The 18,665-nt window shown below is 34.3% G+C and overlaps 2 protein-coding genes across 3 annotated transcripts; both read right to left on the bottom strand.

Annotated features, from left to right (window-relative positions):
• Positions 1 to 589: 589 nt before the first annotated feature.
• On the bottom strand, positions 590 to 9,924 carry LOC115977513 (phospholipase D delta-like). 2 transcript variants are annotated; one of them, XM_031099396.1, is made up of 11 exons: positions 9,671 to 9,924; positions 7,237 to 8,524; positions 6,585 to 6,701; positions 6,222 to 6,431; positions 4,652 to 4,921; positions 4,488 to 4,556; positions 4,177 to 4,324; positions 3,175 to 3,323; positions 2,181 to 2,354; positions 1,466 to 1,663; positions 590 to 1,172 (listed from the first exon to the last, which is right to left on the bottom strand). In XM_031099396.1, exons 2-11 carry the CDS (start codon positions 8,176 to 8,178, stop codon positions 879 to 881), a joined length of 2,571 nt encoding a protein of 856 aa, XP_030955256.1. In that variant the 5' UTR covers positions 8,179 to 8,524; positions 9,671 to 9,924; the 3' UTR covers positions 590 to 878. The 2 variants fall into 2 exon arrangements, with proteins under 2 accessions (XP_030955256.1, XP_030955257.1); XM_031099397.1 differs by having other exon boundaries at positions 6,222 to 6,416.
• Positions 9,925 to 11,914: 1,990 nt separating this feature from the next.
• LOC115977514 (multiple organellar RNA editing factor 1, mitochondrial) lies at positions 11,915 to 16,293 on the bottom strand. Its single transcript, XM_031099398.1, has 5 exons — positions 15,760 to 16,293; positions 14,018 to 14,115; positions 13,875 to 13,940; positions 12,822 to 13,657; positions 11,915 to 12,146 (listed from the first exon to the last, which is right to left on the bottom strand). Exons 1-5 carry the CDS (start codon positions 16,146 to 16,148, stop codon positions 12,135 to 12,137), a joined length of 1,401 nt encoding a protein of 466 aa, XP_030955258.1. The 5' UTR covers positions 16,149 to 16,293; the 3' UTR covers positions 11,915 to 12,134.
• Between the last annotated feature and the right edge of the window lie 2,372 nt (positions 16,294 to 18,665).

Genomic DNA, 18,665 nt, shown 5'->3' with positions numbered 1-18,665 from the left:
TGTTAATTTCAAATTTTCTATCATCACCAATAGCAACAAAAACCAAACTATAGTCTCATAAATTTTGAGGTTGATTATAAAATATAAATCCTCAATAAATTAATCCATGACAGATATGTGTGTGTGTATATATATTCTATGTGACACCTAATTCATCCAAAACACTAAAATACAAGCAAAAGAGTACCAAACTCTAAATTTGTTACAACTCTTAGACGATAGAGGCACCTCTGCACATTTATTTTAACGACAATGATATCATATTATTTGCTTAAGTAATAGACTAGTGCCAACTAAGGAAAAATATTGCAAAAAACACACATCTACATAACTTATAAATGAAAAAAAAAATAATAATAATAATAAAATTAGCCTGCGTCATTTCCCAATATTTCAAGAGAACCTTCATTATCAAGTAGAAACAAAAAAATAGTTTCCATTGGAACCTCAATGAAATATACAGCTAAAAGATTATAACTGTAATGAGGAGCCTCTACAACTCAACAAAGGGACATTTTGTAGCCCCATTTCTCAATAATCAGTCAGACAGTTCAAAAGTTCCTCAAACTGTAATTTTACCAAAAAAAAAAAAAGGCCTCATTGTCCTTTATGGACTGCACAAATATATACTTTACATGTTAAAACCATCCCAGGAATCAACCTTTCCAAAAACAATTTGTGGTAAGGCTGCGTATCAATCATCTTTCCCATAACCGTAGAAGTGGAGTTTTGTGCATTAGGGACGAAAAGTTAAAACCAACAGCATTGTAGATCAAAATTTGATCATCATCCCTCTCTATTCTTTGAGTGTATGGGGGTATTTAGAATTATTCAAACTTATATATCATTGACTTCATTTCCAGGCTTAAATTAACTAGTTAAGTGGTTAATACATCTGGAAGATTGGTGGGGGCTCCAAGTATTTTACCACCAACATCAGGGAAGGATTCATAACCACTCAATGAATTGACGTTTCCATCTCTGCTGACCTGAATTGGATACAACATTAAATTTCCCTTCATCTCCTTCTCCTCCTCAGCCACAAATGCTTCCCAATTATATGTGGCGATTTTATTGACATGCCTAACACATTCAATGCTTTGTGGTTCATGAAAGGTATCCTCAAGTTCGCAAAGGTGTTCAGCCCATAGAGACATTCGATAGCCGTATACCTGCATCCAATTGAAGTTGTTGCAATGAATAAAAATGAAGAGACATACATGCATGTGACTAGAACTATGATAAAAATGGAGCTTGTTAGAATACCGTAGACCCAAGACTAGCTGTCTAGATTTAGTGTATCAATACACTAAATTACCCTTGTACTATTGTACTTCAGTACTTTCTCTTCCTTATACATTCACTAAACAATTTTTTTCATTATCAGAAACTGCTAAAAGAAATAAGAAAAAATTAGAGGTAACTAAATAAATTATCAGGTGAAAAGAAAAGTTGAAGTTTCAACCTGGCCGTGTGGATGAGAATTCTTTCCTGCCCATGTGTAGTTTGGTTGGTAAGCACCCATAGCAATTTCTGTGTCCCTTGAACCATCCAGGGATCTCTGGTTAATGTTTGCAGATCCCATGATTATATATTCATCATCAACTATCATACCTTTAGCATGTACATAAATCATAAAACGACCAAACTTTTGAGCTGCTGCCTGTTAAGGAAGAAAAAGAATACATTTCTACAAGTTATCACGCGTGTATAAGCAGTCTCATAATTGAATACACATTTTGGTAAGGACAATGCTAAAGTTACCATCACTTTTACTACAAAACCTAACAAACTGTCGTGACAATGAATGTGATTGGTGGCATATCAACAACGAAATAAATAAATTTCTTAATTACATTTTTGTGTTGTGTTCAAAAAGTTAACATGTTTGTTTGTAAGGCTAATGTAGTAAACAGAGTTGAATAAAATTTTAGTGTTATTCACCAACACATCCAGTACATTACTAATTTACCTTAGCATACCAAGGAACTTAAAATAAAATAGTAAATCACTGACATACTTCAGACCACTGTACTACTGTTTATCCAACCATGCACATTTAATTTTCATGGCTAAGTGACGTACTTTTTGAAATAAAAGTCATCAGGAGATGTTTAAAGTGTGATATAAAAAGCAATAGCAACCTTATTAGTAGTATACAGAATAAATAAATAGCATACCAATGCATGGTTTTCAGTTTCTTGATTCCTCTGAGATGAACTTCCCGAAGATGAAGCTTCACGCTTACCAAGACAGTAAAAATTCAAATAATCCCGTGGATGATATTGATCAGAAAGGCCTGCTTTTTCAAGGGCCTGTGCAACAATCTTGTACATCATCGCCATTGTTTGTCCCTGCACTCATTTGAATTTGACTAGAAATCATATATAGGTGTTTAGTATCATAGTATGTCAGCATGATATTTAAAAGCATTCATCACCATTAAGTAGATGACGACAATGTGGAGGAAAAATAAAATCAAATACAGATCAAAGATAATTATCACATCTGAAATACCAATAAAAAATCGCTCTCTCCTACCCTCTGTCTCTTTTCTACATTTTATAGGTTGATGAAAGCCATACGTTAATAGGTCAGTGGACATATTGAGGTTAAAAAAGCACATATTAATCATTAGCTCTTTTCATGTCATAAACTCGGCAAAAGCATCTTCCCCAATCAAAAGTTGCAATTCAATATTATAAAATATCTGCAGCCAACCCAAAGAAGCATTAGGCAAATTTTGAAGCTATTTTTTTGGGTGAATCTTCAGTCAGACTAGAAGGTTGGATAATTTGTGGATAAACGTAGGGGTTTAAAACCACAGTTGAGGTCACTTGAACTGAGGTAGGCTTTTTAGGCTTTTGTACTTTTGAATTTGCTCAAGAGTAAGATTTATAAGTCAACCTCCAAAGTTGTCAGTGAAAATGGCAGGAGCTCAAGCCATACCATCTCACCATCATATTAAGATGGCAACAACAGATAAATAAGTAATTTATGGAAAAACCAATCTTGGATGTTCATTATATCCTAAACTAACTATACACAGAAAGGATAAAGCAACAAACAGCCATACTAACTGTAAAAGGTCCCCCCCCCCAGCGTGCGGTTAAACAGAGAAGTCAATGTGCAGATTTGCTGTTACAAGTCACACAAATGATAGATTGGTCTAACCTGCCAGAATAAAATTTCCTGCACAGAAGCACTAGTTGGGACACCCTCTGGCCACAATGGTATCACTATATATACAGCAAAACTTTCATTTGCACTGATTTTGCTGGCAATTTTCAAGGCCAATTCCATAGGAATCAAGTTGTCTGCACCTGTGTATATAATTAAAATCTGAAAGGCACGTATGTGTCTATATATATGCATTTATATATATTAGTATTGCATATACATAGATAAAGCAAATTGAAATGGACAATTTTATGGCCATCGACATAAAAGTGACAGATGCTAAGAGGCATCCAGGTATAGTGTCCTCAGAAAAAAAGCAGGCAATATACAAAGTCAACCTCATGTTGAAATAAAGAAAGAATCAGGAAAAATAAAAACAAGGAAAAACCTAACAAAATAATATTGGATTGTCAAACCTCCTTATTTGTTAATAATCAACCTCGAAGCAGACATAGATAGATTAATGATGAGCTATTGCAGACATTACTGATGCAATTTGGATTCATATTATCCATTTCAGCTAATAGATAATGGAATATACAAATAGTTACCTAGATACATAAGCATAAATGTATTCCAGAAGCATTTCAACTTTTGAGTAGATTGCAGTAAAAAAATTTCATTGTATATTTATTATTCTGAAAGAAATGGGACCTATGTAGCCATTAGCCAATCAAGGACCTAATAGTTGATAGTATTGTTTGCGCACAAGTCCAAATCTCACAGGACCAAGAACCAACAAACATGACAGTGTTGAGGACAGTTATATGTATGTATAATCAATCCAATCAGTTTCACAATCTTATTTGATGGGATCATAAGGCTGAAATACATAATCAGACTTCATAGTAAACCACAATATTAATAAACTTCAAAATGTTATTCATTAGATCAAAATTTGGGTATTAAGAATGTCAAAATAATGCATCAAGAAGGAAGTTAGTAATTAGAATTATCAAGATGATGAAAACATTGAAGACCCAGTGCTCAATATACCTGCATTTTTGTATGAAGGCCAATAATACGATGACCCAATAAAATACTGGTTCTCTATGTATATAAAATGCTGTGCTGATCTTATTGCTTTCACATATGCAGCATGTATGCTCTTATCTACTTTCAAGTTCTTTGCACAGACAAGTTTCTGCAAGAAAACAAGAGACAGAAGTGCAATTAACTAACAAAGATTTTTCCCTTTTCTTTTCAGTTTCACTTTGAAGCAAATTAAATGTTAACCAGGTTGAAAATAATTTATAGATATTGAACTCCATATGCCATAAGTAGCATCAAATAAGCCTGGTTCTAACCTGAGCCTCAGCTTCGTGAACACCCTTTGGAAATCCCTTCACAGACCCTGAATCAATGGATCGGAATACCTATCAAGGAGAAGTAACAGTACTCACAACTTATGCAGGATCTCATATTAGAGGGGCTGGTGCAAATAAATAATTTGAAGCATTGTCCTCCCTACCTGCACATGCCAATTCTCAGGATCTTTTTCGTCACTAACACGGACATTATGATCACCATCAGGACCAGAAGAGGGAGTGACCATCCATGAGAGCCGGTCTATCTTTATTAAAGAATCGTCATGCCATTTAGTCACCTTTTTGAGCCTGAAGTCGCGCCATTTTGTTTTCCTCCATCTTTGTTCAAAATTTGTCAATATATCATATGCAGCAGGACCCTCGATTTTACAATGTAAATCATGCCATGGTTGCCTTGGGCCATTGACACAAGACTGTAAATATTGCCAGGAATTCAGATAACAAACTATATATTGCATACTGGACACTACTTTTTAAAGCTATTATCTACAATTTTGATCCTCATGAAAAAAAAATCATGACAATATATTAAATTTGATTACTAAAAGATGCATGTTGGCAGCAAATCATTAGCAGAAAAAAGGTATTCTGTTTACACATCTATACTACATTACATTTTTTCACCTAAAGAGAAGATGATACAAAGAATAACCACAATACAGATCCACTAGCTCAATTTGAACCGCACAGTTACTATTTTGAGTACATAGGCTGGCATCTAGCGCCACTGCTGTCAGCCATGTTCTTAAGCATTCACAAAATTACCAGTAGACTAGGAGACAACAAGCTCTTGCAAAACTGGATATATAATTGAAACTCAGATAAATGATGTGAGTCTGCATATCATCTAAATTTTTACTTGTAAAGTAATTAGAAATATGTATATTCATAAAAATATACATGAATTATTTATTAATCAAGTGTCTTAAGAGTAGCCTGGTCATTGTTTCAAAGCTATAAATAAAATTTTTAATATTCACAATGATAAATTACCAATTGTGCCAAAAGATTAAACTGCTAGAAAAAGGTGAATTTAATCCTTTAACCATAATTCTAACACTACCCCTCACGTGTGGGCTTAAACTCCTCATTAATAAGAGGGGGTCCAACACGTGAGATTTTTAACTTTGAAATGGAAAGTAGAGTGGAGACAAGATTTGAACTTGGGACACCTACTCTAATATAGTGATAAATTACCGATTGTCCTAAAAGCTTAAATTGTTCGGAAATGGTGAATTTCATTATTTAACCATAATTTTAGCACACGAGAATCTAATTAGGCATCCTTTCTCTTGTTTCCTTTGTTGTCCTAGCACTCTTTCTCTCCTTTCTATCTTCAATCTTTGCCTCATTGTCACATGGCAACAAAGTTGCTAGAGAAATATTAATCTCTATGGCACTTGAACTTAGGATAATGCTGGAGTCTTTGCTTTTTTTTCTTCTGGCTAAAAAAAATTAATAGAGGGAGATGAGTGGATGAAGCTCATAAATTCAAGCCTCAAGCTGAGCCCTAAAGGAGTATGTCAACTCTTAGGGTGGCTCAGGCACTTTTAAGCTATCATCCTTCCTTACTCCTTACAACTCCCATATATTTTGAGTAGTATCAAGATCATTTATATTTACAGTGCTGGCATCATTCAAATATAAATAACCATGAATTAGATGTTAAATCAGCTATACAAAGGGTTTTAAAGATACATACTATCCACTTACTGGAAATGTAGGATTATGAAAATCATTTTTAAAGACAGTGTCAAGATCACCGAAAAGCCTGTGCTCAGGAGTATCATATCTGCCATCACACAAATCCAAACCACCAATAAAAGCAGTTATTTTTCGGTTGTTTCCAGAAGCTTGAGTGTCAAGAACTACGCACTTCTGATGATGTGTGAAAAGGGTTCCCACCACCTGGACTAGAAGATTCTATTCAAATCAGTGAATGAAATTGTTTAATGGAATGGAATGGAATATATGACTGATAATCAACATATTGTCATTCACTGATTATGCCAGAGATAAGTCAAAGTAGCAATTAAATTATGACATAGTTAAATTTCATATACAGAAGTTCCATACCTGTTGCTTGAAAATACTAAGCTTATTGCTCGCATAACGAGGAGCCAGCACACAATGGACACTGGAGTGTTTGAAAAACTTTTTAGTTTCTTCATCATGGGTCTGCATGACACCTTCCTGCATTCAGGCCTATCATTAATCAAGGAGAATTGTGTATAAAAATGGTTATGCATCCATGAGCATGTTTAGCAACTTCTTGAAGGAAGAAGGGTATTAGATATCCTGTAAATAAACTTTTTTTTGTATCTCATGAGGGCATCAGATATCCTGTAAATTAACTTTTTTTGTATCTCGTGTGGCTTTTCTGAGAGAATAAAATGCATCTATTGAACTTCAAAACATTACTCCATCTAAAGGTCGACTTTACTAGCTTTCTAGCACAATCTTTCTTGTCTTTCCTAATTTTAATTTCCTTTTTTTTTGGGAGGGGGGGAGGAGGGAGGAGGGAGGAGGGAGGGAAATGAGTGATTATCTTAAGAATCACTGCAACACATATTGCTTGATGCATAAGAAGAAACATCATGATTTACTCGATGTGGAAGATTAATTTCCATGCACACCACTGGGTATTAAAGAATATAATGAATGCTTTTCAACATGTAATAAGAGACTTAATATGAACTATTGTTCATTAGGGGTGAATAAGCATTACCGTCTTTAACAGAAATTTGTCATGTGAAGTTTTATCATCCCAAATCATCATAATCACTCGGACCCCTTCTTGTGACTTGTATTTCAACAGGTCCCCAAGGGAAAGTACTCCTTCGGCAGGTAACTGCTTTGATGATTCCCTCACAAGCTTTACACGATGGTATATAGACCAGCCAATAACATATATGAGGTGATGAGCTTCCAAAATTGCTTGGCATATCTCTTCCCAGCATTTACCATGCTTATAAACCTTTCCCCCATCAAGTGAAATTTCAGGTAGCATACCATCAGGTACATGAGCATCTTGGTAAAGAATCACACTCCCTCCTTTGCGGAGAGGAAAGTATGAATTAGGAACTCCTCTATAATCTGGCCCAGCACCAACACCATTCTTATGTAGGGAAATCTGTTCAATTGGCCTAAAATGAATAGAAACATGCAATTCAGGATAAGGTTTCAGACAGTTCCCATAATGACCAATGATAGGGAACCAATCATTAATTACGCTTCCTGAAAGGATTTTCTCCACAGATATCTCCACTACTCCAATAAGTTCAGCCCCAAGAATATCGTTATCCTTGACATGAAACTCCAATTTTACGACAGGGTGAGCAACTGGAACACAAAAATGCTCATCCCACAAAGGGTTTTCACAGTTTGCAATTACTCCAGTTTGAGCTACTGTAGCCCCTGCTAGGCAAACAGATACGTAAGGGTCACTAGTGATGCCCGCATGCTTGCCAGGACGAGTTGTAGGCAGTGCAGGCCAAGGTCCAAACACACTGAAACATTTTCTCATTCTTTCCGAAGTTAAATCCATATTTGGAAGAGATTTAGCTTCTAAAATCCACAGATTCAATTCACCATGCATAAAAACAGGTTCTTTAGATGAGTCAACCCCATTGCATAGAGCCTTATGGTCATTGTTACTATCACTACCCATTCAGACCTGTGAACTAAAAACACAATTTGTGTGTGTGTTTTCAATTTGTCATTCTGTGCTTGTTAGCAATATTTGAATTCTAGATTCATCTCATTATTGGAAATGAAAGACCTATGACATCATTGACAAGACCTAAACATCATAGGTAACCACCAAGGAGGAACAGCCCTTCCTCACATGAGAATTCATTCAGTCATATATAACTTCAAGTTTCAGAGATACATCATCTTCATTATCACAAGCAAGCAGTCAGGCAAGTTGAAGTTTGACATCCTAAAATATTTCTTCTTACATAATCACCAACAGACACCAGTCTTAGTAAGCTTTTCCAAGAATCATTCCCCCACTGAAAAATCACAGATAGAAACAGAAATGAGATAATGAACCAACCATTTACACAACTACATATATATGGACAAGTAGCAATGCTCTGAAAACTATTAATACATCATATGTCACTCATTATAAAAGCTATGAAAGCAATCTCTTTGATACTACAGATTTTCAAGCAATTAAGTATGTTGGCATTTCATAATGGATGGAGATAATCATTCCGTTACTGAGAGAGGCAGCTGAAATATAATTTTCGCCCTTGCAAGTTTGATCTAAATTTAATTTTCATCTGCCAAAGTTAAAAAGTTGCAATTTTTTCCTTTGAAGATTTCTAAAGGTATTAATTTTGTTCTTTCATCCATCTGCTGTTTAAAGAAATTGCACGCATGGCGATGTGGCATGTTAAAAGGCTAAGGCGACTTGGAATAAATTTAACAGCAGAAGGATGAAATGAAGAAATTGATACCTTTTAAATTTTTTAGGACGGAAGTTACAAATTTCAAGGATGAAATTGCACTAACAACTGAATTTACTTGATTTACTGAGGGAAGAAGATTTCAGCAATTAAGCCTATGATCAACAGAAATGTTCACATCTCCCATCGTATATAGCATATAAGCACACTGAAATGCTCAAATCCATGAAACCTATCAGCCAATAGAATATTCAGAACATTAAGACAAATAATGAAATAAATGATAAATTATCAATTGTCTCAAAAGCTTAACCTGATAGGAAATGGTAAATTTAATTCCCAGACTATTGTTCTAATACTCCCTCTAAAATGTGGCAGCTTCTCTTAATAAGTGGTGCCTAACATGTAGGATTTTTAACATTTTAAATGGGAGGATAAAGTGGATATAGAGTTTGAACTCAAGACTTCCTCCTCAGATACCATTAATGAAAAAAAATCAAACAACAAAGATGTTGTTTGATTTGCTTTCTCTACCATTTCCTATTAATAAATTTCCACACCATAAATCACAACATTTGACCAAAAAAAAAAAAATCACAAAAGCAAAACCCAGATAATTTCATCAACTTAATTGTACTTGTAACAACATCATCATCATAATAAAAAAAAATTAAAAAAAAGAAGGAGATCTTGAATTCAATAATAAGATGAGTATAATTAATAAGTGAAGGATCAAGTTATGACCTGACTGTCTGTGACAGAGCTTCAAGACTATTTCTTTTTTCTTTTTCTTCTTTTTGGGTTGTTTTGTTTGGGATGAGAGAAAAAATTTAGCAAACACGCACATGAAAGAGAGAGAGAGAACCGAAAATGGCGGGAAAAAGTCCAAGGAAACGAATGGGAACCATGCCATCTCCACAGAAAACGGTCACTTCATTCAAATGTCTGCTTCCAAAGTTAGTGTACCAAGATTTCTGAGTTGTTATTCAAACGGTCACTTTTCTTTTTCTTTTTTTTCTCAAAAAAGAAAAAAAAAATTTCTGACTTGTCATACGTCAAAAGTCACCAAATGAATTTGAACAAATTAAAAAAAAAAAAATATATATATATATATATATATATATAAATAGAAAAGAATTTTACCAAAAATTTAAGGATAAAAATGAGGAGTAAAATGCTAGTGAGATAACAAACGTTTATGTCATGAGACCATGTGTAAGGAGGTAAGGCAAATTTAAGGATGTTGTGTTTCTAGCATTAGCATAAAAATTTCAGAGTTTTTGGATAAGTTAAGAGGATTGAAATGAAAAAAAAAAAAAAAAAAAATCAAAGTTAAAGTTAAAGTATATAATTTTTAATTTAACCTTTTGAATAAGGTAACACCTTATACAATTTTTTCACCATAAAATAGAGTTTCTTCATTTATTGTGATAAGGAAAGATTCCTAAGAAATTTTTGTTAAATTTAATAGAAGAGTATTTTTGGCAACCACATCGTTGTTTGAATCATGAAAGTTCTATTTGTATTTTAAAAAAGAGAATGTTTTAAGAACAAATATGCAAAATCAATTTTTATAAAGAAAAATTTTAGTTACAAATTTAGTTGTAGTTTAAAATTACAACTCTTACTTAAAAAAATTAATATAAATACATATTTTAAAAAATCTAATTATTAAATTGCATGTTTTTATGTTCTTAGTACATATGTAAAATTCCATGCCAATCGAATTTTATTTACTATTTGATTTATAAACTTATTTTTTATACATAATTTTAAATTACAAAAACTTGAAATTTAAACATTTGATCGATAACATAATTATTTATTTTTGATCTTATGGAAATTATGCAAACATGAAATATATAAGAAGAAAATGTAATTTAACAGTGTATTTGTCAGAATTCGCATCTAATAAAAATATATTAAATGGAGATGTAATCTTAAACTATAACCATTTTTATTGCCAAACTTTGTCCTCAATAATATCATTCTATTTCCGAATCTCTATAATATCATCAATCTCAAAGTGTCGCACCAAATCCCATTTAATCAAAATCCTTTTCTGATATCATGTATTACTGACATCCATAATTTGGTTTTATGATAGGATAATATTTGTCCGCCTAGATAGAGTAAATTTGTGGAATAATAATTTTTCTTACATGATAATCTGGCGTAAAGCTGTATTCATTACAGCCTTAATTCCTTCCAAGCGGCCACGATTACATTATCATGTTCATGAATAACATCCTTCGATTTTTAAAGCACAGCTTCATAATTTCAGAGTTTGTTCATCAAATTCAAAGCATGAGATAGTAGCGAATGGCACGTTTCCAAACTCAACTCAACATTATGATCGTCTAAGAGCATTTTCAATGGTCTATGCAAAAGCAAAATATTCTCTATAATAGAGAATAAGACAAAAAAAATACCTCCAATGAATTCCCTATACCCAAATTTTTTTTTGACTCATGAATAGTAACTCATCAAGTCTGATTGGCTATTGTTCATTCTTTACATTCTTTTTTTCTATTATAATAATCAGATGTTGAATAAAAAAATGTTGGAAGATGTATAATTGTTAAAAAAAGAATAAATGATGAATAAAGAAATAATATTTAAATGAGATAGAGAATGAGATAAAAAATCTGTTGAAAAATGTATTTGAAAGTCACTATTTATTCTCTAAATAGTACAAAAATTTGATAAATTTGTTGAAGATGCTCTCAAGTTGGTAATTGTTGTTAGTGAGGCATCATCCCACTTGATCCAGTGCTCTGACTTATGCAAGTATAAAAAAAGGGTTCAACTGAGTGAGAATTCAATTGGAGATAAGATCTATAAAACACTTACTTTGCTTCCAAAGACAACAATCACATAGAATTGGATGGAAGCAGAAATTGAAGTTTTAAGCTTAAAAAATGAAATTTGCCGGTTCAAAAGTCAACAATCAAATAAAGAGCACCAAAGAATAAAAAAGGCAGACTATTTACCATGACAAACTCAAAAGTTTCTTCTTCTTTTTTTTTTTAATGAGTGCTACAAAAGTTCCTAAACAATTTTTTTTAAAGTAAAAATTATTTCCAATTCAAAAGAAATACGAAAGTTCCTAAGCATTTTCTCCTTGCTCGCGAGAATGAAGGAGAGAAACATATCTTCTTTACAGATCCCTTCTCATCTTAGTCTTGAATAACCATCCGTAGTGTTTTCAATATCGCCCCTGCAGAAAGCAATAATCACATTATGAATTATGAGGGAAGGCTAAACTGAAATGGGGTCAGTGAGTTGGAGTAGGCATAAGAGAGGTAAAAATTCCCTATACTTTCAGTCTTCAAAAGATTATCTCTAATGAATTATGAGGACTTCGACCAGAGGTCTAAAATCCAGAATAAAAGGTAAATTCAGCATTGAGAAATCAGGCAATACGTTTCTACCCTTTTATGTTCTTATTTGCTTGCATGGAACAATTCATGAGTCATAAGTTCATTGTCTAAAAGCTACTATTAATACACTCACTGAGATGCCTTTTTGTGGACGAATATTTTTTTTTTTGTTGATAAATTCCTTTTTGTGTATGAATACTTTTAATCCAATAAAGTGCTCCTTTGTACTACTCACCCATATGGGCAATATATCTCACATACAACAGGACATCTGAAATACTCTCATTTTCATAGCATAACTTTCCACTTCAAAAGGAATGGTTCCACATCTGAGCCTGTAAGGGCAGGATTTAGGGGCTTTAAGAAAGGCCACTCTCAGTAGCCCACATTTTCCACAAAAAGGGAAATGCGTTATGTGGAAATTTTATCATGTTTTCCAGCTCATTATCGGATTCTAAAGGTACTCTACAGGTCAAAGGTTCACATTAGTTACTAAAAGGGGAATGTCTTACTTGGTCACTTCCCGTTTGTCCCATTGGTGCATAGGTCCTTTGCTCTCCTTGCCAGTTCCTCTGTTCACCTTGTGAGAACCTTTGACCTTCTCCAGGCCCTGGGTAACTCTGCCCATAGCCAGAACTTGCTCCCTGCTTATAAGCTCCCTCTGTTCCTTGGCCTTGATATCCACCTGCTCCTTGCCCATAAGGTCCACCCTGTGGAGGACCATAATTCCTATTCTCTCCCATAAAATTCTCCTTCCCAGGAGGCACATAAGCACTCTGATTTCCTTGAGGGAAGTCTCTACGTTCTTGGGGATGATAATTTCCCTGCCCTTGGTTGTAGTTGCTGTGTTGTGAAGGTGTTGGATCTCCCCTCCCAGACTGGTGACTGCCCATTCCTCCAGGGGCATAATTCATGTTGTTCATGGGCATAGGATCTCTTCTTTCTCCTTGTCCTGGTGGGCCATAATTCTGCCGTGGTGCTTGTCCTGGAGGGCCATAATTCTGCTGTGGTGCTTGTCCTGGAGGGCCATAATTCTGCTGTGGTGCTTGTCCTGGAGGGCCATAATTCTGCTGTGGTGCTTGTCCGGGTGGGCCATAATTCTGCTGTGGTGCTTGTCTGGGTGGGCCATAATTCTGCTGTGGTGCTTGTCCTGGAGGGCCATAATTCTGCTGTGGTGAATAATTTTGTGGAGCGCCACGGTTCCTTCCATCTCCTGCCTGGTAGTCGAATGACGGTCTTGATTGATTATATGTTGTTTGGTTATTTCTTCGATCACGCGGTCTCCCTTGCCTTCCATACTGAACTGGTGGTGGCCTAGGTATAATTGTACCATTAATGTATTTATCTCCTGATAAGTATAGCGTGTTAGTCTAAGCTGAAAATTGAAATGCCCAACATGGAAGGAAGGTCCAACTCATTATTTTAACAAACAAAAGTAAAAAAATTATTCACCATAACATAACGGGACAAATCAACTTACAATATGAACTGCAAGTATTCTCTAACTAAAAATTTCAATTTAAAAAAAAAAAAAAAAAAAAAAAAAAAAAAAAAAAAAACCCTACCTCCATACTCCTTGTTTGCTGGATCTATGTAAGAATCTGGCAATACAAAGGTAACTCCAGGTAAAGCTGTTTCAAACAAAATGGAAAGTCAGCATCTAGGCCAAATGCCATTTTTATTTGTGATCAACACTACAAACAGTTACCTTCAAATTTTTTAGACTCCTCTTCTGTCATCAAAACTTGAAAGCCAACATATGTTGTTGTGCTACAAGCATAAATTTTCGTTTTTGCCTCCTCCACACTGGAACCGTAAAAGAATAAGACAAGCAACAAGCAACAGCAAAAACAAAATCCACGTGATCATTGCAAGCCACAAAGCTCCAAAACTTAAAGGTACCTTGATGTACCAAACACTGGAAATGTCCAGCAGGAAACTAGTAGAGCTTTTAACATAAAGCCATTCATCAAATTAATCATAAAAAGAACATTATAGCTTATTCTCTTGTGGTACGAAAACTATATACAAATATGTATGAAAACTAGTGATGTAGAACAGAGTAGAGCCTATTGTACATATGGTCAGCGGGATGCCTTCAAGATTAGAAATTGCTGAAGATTTCAGAACTGAGCAATATCAGTAAACTAGACAGAAAAGATAGAAAAATCAACACAAAGATCTACATGGTTTGGCAATGTGAATGCATTTTGGTTGAGAATTAAACTATGTAAAAAGGACAAAGTTTTCCTCCAAACTGATTTAGAAGAATCTGGCAATTCATAACAGCATCACATGGCTCCTTAAATTATTTAAAGTCAGATGAATCGCCACATATTGTGTTGAAGAAATTTTCCTCTAAATGGGTTTGGAAGTAAACTCTGTCCATGTGGAAAATAAGGGCTTACAGCGAATTCATACTAGCCTAGAAACCCTCGCCCAATGCATGGAATTTCCCAATATAATCTTACACACCCAACCTTTTTTTTTTTTTAAGTACTCCCAACCTATTTTTTTAATAAGGGATTTATTAATAAAATAGGTTACACAAGCTCAAAATGATGAGCACTTTGTAACCTAAATGAATTTCAAAACATACGCACAAAATAGAAGCGATTCTCTGAAATCTATAACAGTATTTATATGACCCGATGAACAGGACCAATCAAATAGAGTATGCATTACCAAAGAAATCCCCAAACATAACAAACTTAAACAAATCCACATTCTAAACTAAAGAAAAACTCTTTTTTTTTAATTCACATTCATAATAATTAATCCTTAGCTAAAACAAGCATCTATAACCACACAAAAGACAAGGAGGTTCAAAGGGTGTTGTAATTTGAAGCTTTTTAGGAGAAAGCTTTACAATATACCATTCATGCCTGATAAAGATAGAAACTTTAAAGCAAAATTCACTATAATTTGCCAAACGCTCAAAACACTGAAAAAAACTTTTCAATTAAATCTCTATATTGTGATTTTTTGGACCTCATGAGTGTTCTTTTATAATTCTTTTACGGGTGCTCACATTTGAGCAATCCCTCTTTCTAATAAGGGTTCATTTGGCTAGGCATTTTGGGAGATTAAAAGAGCGTTTTTAAAAAAAACCCAAAACTCTGTTTTGCAACCACAACTCCTCATAGCTTTTTTATTATAAAGGGTCCTTTTAAACTCAAAACACAGTTTTCTAACAACTCATACAAACACACCCTAAATTTTACTCTTATGATAAAAAAGAAAAAAAAAATGCAAATAAGCAATAAGCAAATAAATTTCACTCTTATTGCAAAAGCTTTACAACTAAACGCTCTAATTCCTACAGCAACGCCAAATGGGTACTTTAATTTAACAAAGTTTCAGCAAATAAGCAATAAGCAAAGCATAGAAAAACAGCGAAGTTCAGAGAGTGCAAAACTACAAGTCGTTTAGAGAGAAAGAGAGAGAGACCTGATATTGAGGCCTTTGGCACAGGTCTCCTCGTAGGCACGGACCATTTCCTCAGGCGAGAGCCTATTCTCCTTGCCGAAATCCATGACGATTAGCCAGTGGTTGTAATCGCAGCCTTCGAAGAGTATCGTATCGGGTCCGATCTCTTCGTTGCTGTTGGGGTTGTAGGTCGAGCGAGACGAGTAGAGCGCGATGGCCGATGATCGGAACGGCCGGGGTTTAGCGAGGAGATTGGAGGAGGAGGTGGTGGTGGTGGCGGTGGCGGTGGAGGAAATGGGGCCGTGGAGGAGAGGAGTGGAGGTGGAAGCGGAGATTGAGGGGAGAGAGCGGTGGAGAGTGGAGAGAGAAGTTAGGGTTCGGTGGAGGCGGAGAGAGTACAACAACGCCATTGCTGGTGGTTGTGGTGGTGGTGGTGGTGGTGCTCGGAGTTGTACCTTTGGGGTTTTAGGGTTTTAAGGGTTTTGTGGAGGGTTCTAGAGAAAAGAGAAATAAAAGGTTGTGGTAGTGAGTAGTACAAGTAGCGACTGAGAGAGGGAACTGAACTAGTATTTCTTTTTCTCTATTTTTTTTTTCTAGAAAGTTTTACATTTCTTTTAGAAGAAAACAATAATGTGTGCCTAAACATTCTACAACATTTTCTATAATATTATTTAAGGGATTTTTTCTGTTTGGATTCCTCATTTTTTAAGTTCAAAAATACCCCTACACCCCTATGTTTAAGACTTTAAGTAAAGACAAAATTAAAGGATAATTTGGTAAAAATACAACTCTAACTACAATATTACCTAAAAAATACGACCACTCTTCTGTTATTTTTCAAATTGATTTATTCACTTCTAAATTAGATTTTTAAAATAAAATTATATATATATATATAATAAAAAAAAACACAATTTTTTTTTTTATTTTACAAAATAGGACTACTAAAAAAAAAAAAAGCCTCATCGCATGGGTCATAGACTAATATTTTATTTAATTTTATTTGACATATAAACGACGGATGTAAAAATGTTGCGACAATTTATTGGGTATTTAGAATAACTACACTTCTAATGACAAAAATAGAGTCCAAAGATTGGAGGGCTTTTCTAATGACATTGAATTAGGTTGTGAAATTAATACAAATGTCTAATAGTGGTCTTTGTGTTGAATTGGGAAATGGGAAAGTAATGCACAATCTAGAGAAAAATTGTTAGGATTTTAAGTGTTGCTTAATTTCATGATGAATTTCTATGTATTTTGGATTATACTTCTATTGTAATTTTGGGTGATAAAAACCATAGTTGAAGCTGGAAAAGAAGTGCTTATCAAGCTAGTTCATTCAAGTGAAGTCAAAACTCAGTTGAACTAGATTCAAAATCTTAGTCAAGCGAGATGATTGGTCTCCTATGTTTAATTGATTTTATCATCAAACTTAAATTAAAGGAATGTTGAGGGTTTTGTAATTTAAGTAAGGCTCCAAAATTATGTTTAGAACTTGAAAGATAAATTCAGAAGTTCGATTAAAGATATGAAATGTGTTAAGCATCTCACAATACTAATCTCATGCCATTCCTTGTTTAAACCTATTCTTAAGCTTTACTCATCAAAAAATAAATTGGGTTATTGACATTTATTTTTTAGAGTACATTGTCCCATTGTACCCTAGTTACAAGTTTTCCAAACCACTCAAGTAGTGCCAATTTAGTGTACGTTTGGCATGATGAAATTTGCCAGCTTATTTTACTATTTATCTTAATTTTGCTATTATTCATGGATCCCACTACGCTTTTTAGTACTATTCATGAGTTTTATTGTACTATTTCAACTAATTTTTACATTTATATACAGTACTTTTTGCAAAAAATTTTCAATTTCAGCAAAATAAACGGGTCTCAAACAGTCCTTTATTTATAAGAAGTATTTTAAAGGAAATTCGGATGCTTTAACAAACCAATGATTGCCATAGCCACTATTTCATAAGAAAAATATACTGAAGCTTATTGCTTAATTCCCAGGCTTTAAAGATTATTTCTTTTTTTAGGCACAAAGATTACCTAAATAACTTTTTCTTAATGCTTCTTCTATAACCATTACCAAAAAAAAATGTTAGGGCAATGTTCTAGCTTTGACACAAAAAATGTTGCTACTACAATTACTTTATGAAAAATATAATTATTTTCATGACCTTTTGTCTCTTTTTCAAGGAAACCCCTATCCATGATGTGGGGACGCAGGCCCTAATATATATTGGGTCTTAGGCTTGTCCAAGGAGGCATAGTAGTTCGAGAATAAATCAACAGTAAGGAAGGAGTAAGACCAAGAACTTCATGAGTAAACTATTGTTGTAAAGGCTGGGAAAGGTTAGCCGAGGAGAAGTATCTCCTCGGCTAAACAAAGAAGGGGTCAGAAGGTGAGCTCTATTATCTAGAGTGACATTCCAGAAAGTTTTGTTGATAAGGATATGCATTGTGAACATACGAGACAAAGTGGGAGTTGAGAAAAATTTAAAAAAAAACTACTACCAATGCATTGAATGCTCTGCAGCTAACTCTCTAGCCGCATTTATGTAGAGAAGGCCCCTGAATAATGTTGTCTTAGTCGCCCCAACTCACAAAGAGCCTATGAGGGTGTCCGATGGGACAAGCACTCAAGTGGTGGCTTGGACAATCAACAAGTGGAAGGCCAAGATCATTCAAAAGGAGATATATAATGTAAGAGACCCCTAAGAAAAGGGGGATCGGAAATAGAAAGAAAAACATTGATCTTCTCGGACTATGCCGAGGACAGTTTTTTTTAGATTAAACTAGTCCATTTACATTTTCTTGACATTTGAATCCACTTCATTTGTGGACCGATTTATTAAAACTCAGTTTTCCAACCCACACTCTATAAATTCATTGTATTGGGCCTTTTGGGCCTAAGTC

Source organism: Quercus lobata, chromosome 2, assembly GCF_001633185.2.
Source record: "Quercus lobata isolate SW786 chromosome 2, ValleyOak3.0 Primary Assembly, whole genome shotgun sequence".
NCBI lineage: Eukaryota > Viridiplantae > Streptophyta > Magnoliopsida > Fagales > Fagaceae > Quercus > Quercus lobata.
Note: the sequence above shows the minus strand (reverse complement) of the source record. Positions and strands in the feature narration are given on the sequence as shown.

Bases quoted from the DNA above. Each gene is read 5' to 3' on its own strand.
- LOC115977513 (XM_031099396.1), bottom strand. From the start codon at position 8,178: ATGGGTAGTGATAGTAACAATGACCATAAGGCTCTATGCAATGGGGTT. The intron at 6,432-6,584 runs GTATGGAACTTC...TGATTTGAATAG, and splicing joins TTAGTATTTTCAAGCAACAG to AATCTTCTAGTCCAGGTGGT. The intron at 2,355-3,174 runs GTTAGACCAATC...AAATGAGTGCAG, and splicing joins AGGAAATTTTATTCTGGCAG to GGACAAACAATGGCGATGAT.
- LOC115977514 (XM_031099398.1), bottom strand. From the start codon at position 16,148: ATGGCGTTGTTGTACTCTCTCCGCCTCCACCGAACCCTAACTTCTCTC. The intron at 14,116-15,759 runs GTCTCTCTCTCT...TTACGGTTCCAG, and splicing joins GCCAAAGGCCTCAATATCAG to TGTGGAGGAGGCAAAAACGA. The intron at 13,941-14,017 runs GTAACTGTTTGT...TGTTTGAAACAG, and splicing joins GGAGTCTAAAAAATTTGAAG to CTTTACCTGGAGTTACCTTT.